General features: G+C 38.8%; 1 protein-coding gene across 1 annotated transcript in view; it reads left to right on the forward strand.

Annotated features, from left to right (window-relative positions):
- LOC104532409 (SWI/SNF-related matrix-associated actin-dependent regulator of chromatin subfamily A member 5) overlaps window positions 1-5,210 on the forward strand; it is a gene marked incomplete at its 5' end in the record, with an annotated part of 20,100 nt that extends 14,890 nt beyond the window's left edge. Inside the window, 7 exons of the mRNA XM_010177609.1 lie at window positions 273-386; window positions 579-701; window positions 1,307-1,439; window positions 2,397-2,515; window positions 3,479-3,691; window positions 4,133-4,243; window positions 4,913-5,210. Coding sequence (XP_010175911.1) covers window positions 273-386; window positions 579-701; window positions 1,307-1,439; window positions 2,397-2,515; window positions 3,479-3,691; window positions 4,133-4,243; window positions 4,913-4,978 — 879 coding nt within the window. The remainder of the gene's footprint in view (window positions 1-272; window positions 387-578; window positions 702-1,306; window positions 1,440-2,396; window positions 2,516-3,478; window positions 3,692-4,132; window positions 4,244-4,912) is intronic.
- Window positions 5,211-7,000: the final 1,790 nt, after the last annotated feature.

Consider the following 7,000-nt stretch of genomic DNA (forward strand, 5'->3'; position numbering starts at 1 on the left):
CTCTTTCCCCAGCTGCCTCCTCCTCCTCCCAAAGGACCCTCTCCCCTTTTCTCACAGATGTTTTACTTTGAGAATTCAAGGTTGTAATTGTCTCTTGCATGGTGTGGCTTTTTTATTTTTTTTTATTTAGTTAAGACAGTGCATTTTTGTAACAATAAAACTTTTTTCTTTTTTTTTTTTTTTTCCCCCTCATAAACCTGAAATTAGTTACTAAAAGCAGACAGTTGCTGGATGTGGAAGGGAGTCAAATACGAACTTTGTATGTATTTCAGGCACCGCGGCCTCCGAAACAGCCAAACGTACAGGACTTTCAGTTCTTTCCTCCACGCTTGTTTGAACTATTGGAAAAAGAGATTCTCTACTACAGGAAAACAATTGGGTACAAGGTAATAAAACATTTCACACATTGCAACGGTTTATTAGGAGAATATGTACCTGTCCTGCCTTTCATGCTAATTTAAATGAAAGAAAAATCACATTGAGCTGAACAAATGATTAGGTTATATTAACAGAAATGCGACAGTTAGCAATTACTATGAAAAATTAATCAAATTTTACAAAATGCCAAAACTTTTCAGGTACCTCGTAATCCTGATCTGCCAAATGCAGCCCAAGCACAAAAGGAAGAGCAGCTTAAGATTGATGAGGCTGAACCTCTTAATGATGAAGAACTAGAAGAAAAAGAGAAGCTTCTAACCCAGGTATGGTTGGGTATTTAGTGAGACTGACATCAGCAGAAGCTTGCTTTGTGTTTTACAGGGCTACAGGAAAGTTTCTTGGTCAATGATGTGCACGTGCCCTAATTAACACAGCTGCAAATTTGGTTCATGCTGAAAGGAGGTTTAGGGTTAGGTTCATTGTGGGCCAAGACACCTTTGAAGAACACCAAATCAGTGTGTTCAGGTGCTGCTGAATCTGGTCCATGTCCTGTGTGTTTAAGCCTGAAGAATAAGAACTAGCCCAGTGTCAGAGTCTGGCTTCCCAAGTTTGCACTGACTGTGACATCTTTTCTCAGCTGCAGAGCCGAGTGTGCTACTTTCCCCATTATTTAAAGCATATCTTCTGCTGAAGCATCCCTCCCATGTGGGAGGGATGAATCCTGCAGGGTGACTGGTCAGTTTTCCTAAACTATGACTGGTAGTGGATAGCATCCCTCTCTTAAAGAGGATAGGAGCTGAATAGGTACATAATTAGGCAGCATGTACACTTAAACCATTTAAAACAGGTTAATGCCTCTATTGAAACAAATTTGGAGAGAGACAAATACTGAACTTCTGTGCAATGTTTCCTTTTGTTTGCTGTAAAGGGATTCACTAACTGGAATAAGAGAGATTTTAACCAGTTCATCAAAGCTAATGAGAAGTGGGGCCGTGATGACATTGAAAATATAGCCCGAGAAGTAGAAGGAAAAACCCCAGAGGAAGTAATTGAGTACTCAGGTAACTTAGCAGTCAGCTCTGTGAGTCTGTATCTAATGTTGCTTCTCTTGGTAACATCTTACTTCTGAGAATTTCTTACCCCGCTCTTGAAGACTTCCAGGGTAGAATTATACTGGTGGATCTGGGATCTACTCAGCTAGATTTTACTGTATTTAACCCCTGCATAATTAAAGCTGTAGTAAAATGTGCATGTAAACTGTCACTGACCCACTTCAATATATCCTAAATCTACTCTTAACTGCGTAGTGCTGTCTTCAGTTGATAATTTTTGCAAAATGAAATGCTGAGAAACAATGCTTAGCTGGAGAGATTCCACTTTTCCTTGTACTCACTAACTGGTAGTTTCCTTGACTCTACACCTTGATTACATCACCCTCATCAACAGTGGGATACACTAAACATTTTGTGACCACATATAATGGCCACTGGTTTTGTAACCTACGTCCACTTGGCTACTTACCTCTGTCTCAGAAGTGTTTTCTACTGCAGTGCAGCCACAAGGTCCTGGGGTGGAATTTCTAAAGGTATAGAGCACCTTACAGATGTGAAAAAATTATTTCAACGCCCCTTTTATTTAAACACCTGATTGTCTTTTAGACACTTGTTCTTGTCTTTGGCCACTCATTTGCCCTCCCTCTGTAAAACTCTATTGCTGTGACATCAGTTTCCATTTTTAAAAGCCTTTTTCTTTGAGAAGGAGACTGGCTAACAAAACCACTTCTGGCCTGTATCCCACCTCATTTAAACTGAGGGCTCCTGAATCTGGCCCCTTCAAAACAGCATTTGTAATACTGCAACACACAATATCAGTAAGTCAAGGTTCCTTATCAGGTGCCTTTTTTTGTATACAGCAGTAAGGTCTGATAAAAGGAAGCAACATCTAACATCTTTTTTAATATAAAAAAACCCCCCTAACTTTTAAGATGCACTATAAGAAACCAATTGTTCTTTTCTTAGCTGTGTTCTGGGAAAGATGCAATGAACTCCAAGACATAGAGAAGATCATGGCTCAGATAGAAAGAGGAGAAGCCAGAATTCAGAGAAGAATCAGCATAAAAAAAGCACTTGATACAAAGGTAACTGCTGTGTTTCTTTCTTCCTTTATTTCCCTGTGCCAGTGAGGTGGGATGCTGGACTAGGCAGTCTTACTGATGTATGAAGACAACAGGTTGGGCGTAGGCTTTGCCTCTTGCCCATATTCCTCAGCAGTTGCTTCCTCTAGCTATTCCATTCTACAGAAGTGCTGTCCTGCCTGATAGTTAGGATGATAGCTTTTAGGTATGGCCTAACCTGTTGCCTGTAACAATCACCTTTATCGTGGGACAAAGAGTTCATAGTGCTCTGTAACACACTCCCAACCACTATATGCTTTTTGAAGAAGAATTTCTTTTGAATCCATGTTACTGAAATACATGTATACATTTAGAGCACTTAGAAAGGGAGGACATGCCAAGCAGAGGAGGTTTTGGTTCTGATCTGTGTTTCACCAGCCAGGGTTGGGTAATGAACAGATGTGTAGTAAATCAAGACAGTGTATCAGAATTTTCTCCCCACTTCAGGTTTGACTAGTTAGTCACCTACCTCTTTTAGGGGAGTCAGGGGAAGAACAGTGTCTGACTCAATTAACCAGAATGCAGCTGAACCACGTGCTACAGCCTCGTGTGCCTTTTTACCCTTAGTCTGACCCTTCCTGAGGATTTGTATGTTAAAGAGGATCATTGCCATTTGAAGCCTCTTGACTATTTTCAGATGTAGCGACAAGTCTGCAGTCTGCCATTAATCAAAAGATCACAGACAAAGCTATCTGTTGGCTAAACCAGAATTTGCCAGTTTAGATGCTGTTGGTAAATGCACCATCTACAACCCACAGTTACTTACATGTGGTGACTTAACACCAGGGAGCGTAACAGATCTAGTTTTCTAACTTGGTACTGTTCATCTGCCTGTCTTCATGTGAAGTATTGCTTTCCTATAAAATAGTTCCATGCTAATTCTGAACTATTTCTTTAGTTTTATGTAATCTTACTTGTTTTGTTTAGATTGGCAGATATAAAGCCCCTTTCCACCAGCTGAGAATATCATATGGTACTAATAAAGGGAAGAATTACACTGAAGAGGAGGATCGCTTTCTCATCTGTATGCTTCACAAGCTAGGATTTGATAAAGAAAATGTCTACGATGAATTAAGACAGTGTATCCGAAACTCCCCACAATTCAGATTTGACTGGTTTCTCAAGTCCAGAACTGCAATGGTACGTATTTATCGCTTTGCTTTTTGTTCGTGAAGGCCCATACCACCTCAGTTAGGTGCCAGGCTAATTAAATAACTTCTGAAATACTGAGGTCTGTGCATGTGTACAATACATTAAATTTTTATAGACTTTCCAACAACTGTAGTGGATGGCACATGCAGTAAACTAAGGTCTTATGGGAGGAGAAATTCAAAATTCCAAGGTACCATTTTTCAAAAACCAACATGAATTTGAGTTAAATACGAACATGTTTTAAAAAACAAACACCTGCCATCAATTTCATTCCTGTGAAGCCAGCCACTAACTATCAAAAACCATTTAATTCCTTTTTCAATCTGCCAAGATACAGTGAAAAAACTTATCTACTGAAAGGCATTACTAATATGATTTTTACATTAAGTGGCTGCCTTGTGTAGTGAGTGAGTATGTTGTACAATTTAGGAACTGCAAAGGAGATGCAACACTTTAATCACCCTGATTGAAAGAGAAAACATGGAACTGGAAGAAAAGGAAAAGGCAGAAAAGAAGAAGCGTGGACCAAAACCATCTTCGGTAAGATTTAAAAAGGCATTGCTGGGGAAAAGGTCATTGAAACACAGAGTGCTTTTCTAATTGCCTAGGGCAAGTGATATCTGAAGTTCTTAACAACAACAACAAACCTTACAGGAAATGGACTGCTAGGCCTAGCTTTGGGAACACAGCACATATGCTTGACTACTGTCTTTGCTGACTAAATTTAAAGTACTGCTGACTACACAGGCCTGTTTTGTAAAGGAAACACCAACTTTACCCATTTTCTTGCCTACTTTTGTTGTTTAAGTTGTTGCCCAGAGCTGTTGTGTCAAAAACTTAGAAGCACAACTTGCTTTGCAGATGTGCAGAAATCAGTGGAGTGATGGATTAATAAGTTTTTTAGAACTGTTCACAGAACATTAAACAGGTATTTAGAAATGCCATTTCATAAACAGGAAGCTTTATAACATCCTTATTTGCTTCTATACACTTTTTATCTCTATGAAGTTGTACTCTTCCAGAACTGGAGGAGTACAAAACGGCTGTCCTGAGGAGGATGTGCATATTTGCCATGTTTCAACATTTGCAATTTATCCCATTTTAAAGCTGCCACAGTGTAAATCATTTCCATTTGCTTTGACTCCAGATGTATTGCTTGCCCACAATCTTTTTATATCGCAATAACTTACTGAAAATCTTACCTTACAGGCACAGAAACGCAAAATGGATGGTACTCCTGATGGTCGTGGAAGAAAAAAGAAGCTAAAGCTGTGAATGCAGGATTTTTGTAATCACTAAATTTAAAAAGTAGTTCTTTAATTTACGGGTCTTCATAAGATGTACTGTATAATGCTCAACTATTATGTCATTAAAGGACATCGGGTTCATCTGTTTACTGAACTAGAAACATAGTACTTAATGTAGTTTCACTTTTTTAAATGCAACAGCTGTGCTGAATTTTTTTTACCATTAACACTTGAAGTAATAAATAGACTTCATTTATTAATAAAGATTCACGTGACTTTTTTCATTAATGTTTCCACTTGAATACCTATTTATTTAAACAGCCCCCAATTTTTTTCTCCTCTTAGGGTGTTCTGATCAATTTTTCCATTATGAACAATAGAACTGTTTAGTTGTGTTTTCTTCTTACAAGCCATCACCAGTCAAACCCCATTTCTGGAAATTCTGTGGCTCTGACATTACCTTTAATTAACTTAATTTTACTGCACAAATATATTCTGTTCTTTGACATTAGTGGAAAGGCCAGGTATTAACTTCAAAAACTGATGACTGGAACAAAATGGTGACATTTTTCTGCTTAAAATCTGTGCCAGAAGAAAGGTAAGTCAGTCATGCTGAGATTTGTACTTAATTAGAATGGCCTAAGAATGGTAGAATTGTTTTTATTGGTAATTAACAGTCAGAATAGAAAACATAACAATATGAGTAAAACAACCTGCTTCTCTCAAACAACTTTGGTAAATGCAGAGTCAAACTTGGTCACTGTGAAAGAGCTGGTGCTGACTGTAGGTGTGCAAGATGGTAACTGTCCAGCAGTCCCCACTGTTCATTCAGCTGCTCAGACAGTACCATGCCCGAGTGTTTCTGGCACTGGCCTTGCCTTTTCATGCATCTATCTGCCATATAATAACTGACATGAAATTGGCTATTTCCCAATTGCCGTCATCTAACATCGCATAATTTTGGAATTTACCAGGAAAGGAGAGAAAAAAGAACAAATGCTCAGTTTGCATTGAATAATCTTTGCTCAGTTTTGACCCTTTTAAGAATACATACCAAAAAACATCAGTATTGAGTAAACAGGGAGAAATGCATCCCTAGAAAAAATCAACTTTTTAGAGCTTAAGCACTAAGTAAACCAAGAATTGCAAAAAAAGCTTGAGAATTCATACCTGTAGATTTCGCCTATAGCAGTACAGTTCTTGCTAGTAACCATTTGCAGGTACCTGAGTTGCAGACACCAGCTGAAACCATGCCTGTTTCTTCAGAAGAGCTTGGTATGTACAGCTGAGTTAAGAGCCAACCTACAACACTTTACAAGTTGAATTGTGGCAGCCCCAGAAGACATCAGTCTAACTGCTGCTACCCTAAACAAAAACCCTGCAATGCTGAAGCTTTCCTTTAACAGCATCCCTTTGCAAAGCGTCCCTTTTCACCAAAAAACCTCAAATGCATCCAAAAAAACCCACCCAAACCACAACAAGCCAGTCACTTGTGTACAGCTAGCCTAAGTAAAAACCCTTTAGAGGACACAGAAGGGAAAGATTTGTTAAATAGCTGTGCAGCACTTTGTTTGTACTAACAAATCATTCCCAAGTGCCACTATGCAGAAAACAAAAGGAACTAAACCTTAAGCTCCCAAATGCCATCCTACTAGTTCTAGAAAATCCATTTTCTTTCATTAGGAGTAAAAAACAAAGCAAAGTATTTACTCTAGATGATACAAGTATGTTCCCCCAGTGCCATCTGGCAAAACAAGCTGCCTTTGGGAAGTACTTGCCTGGATTCTGATGCCATAGGGTCTGTATCAAGCAAAGGAATATAGGCAATTACTATACAATAGGGGAAAGCGTTCATCAGTATTGTTCTGAAGTAACAGAATCTGTTTAAGCACCTTCGAAAGCACATAATGCCAGCACCCAAGCATCACCATGCTGTTTTTCTAGCATGGCTTTATAATATCATTCCAGTTCTCATTGATGACATGTAATACTCTCCTTGCAGAGAACTGCAGTTACAGCCTGTCCCGATCCGATATTGGGGATCATTTAA

This window comes from Antrostomus carolinensis, unplaced genomic scaffold (genome assembly GCF_000700745.2).
Source record: "Antrostomus carolinensis isolate BGI_N321 unplaced genomic scaffold, ASM70074v2 scaffold38491, whole genome shotgun sequence".
Classification (NCBI taxonomy): domain Eukaryota; kingdom Metazoa; phylum Chordata; class Aves; order Caprimulgiformes; family Caprimulgidae; genus Antrostomus; species Antrostomus carolinensis.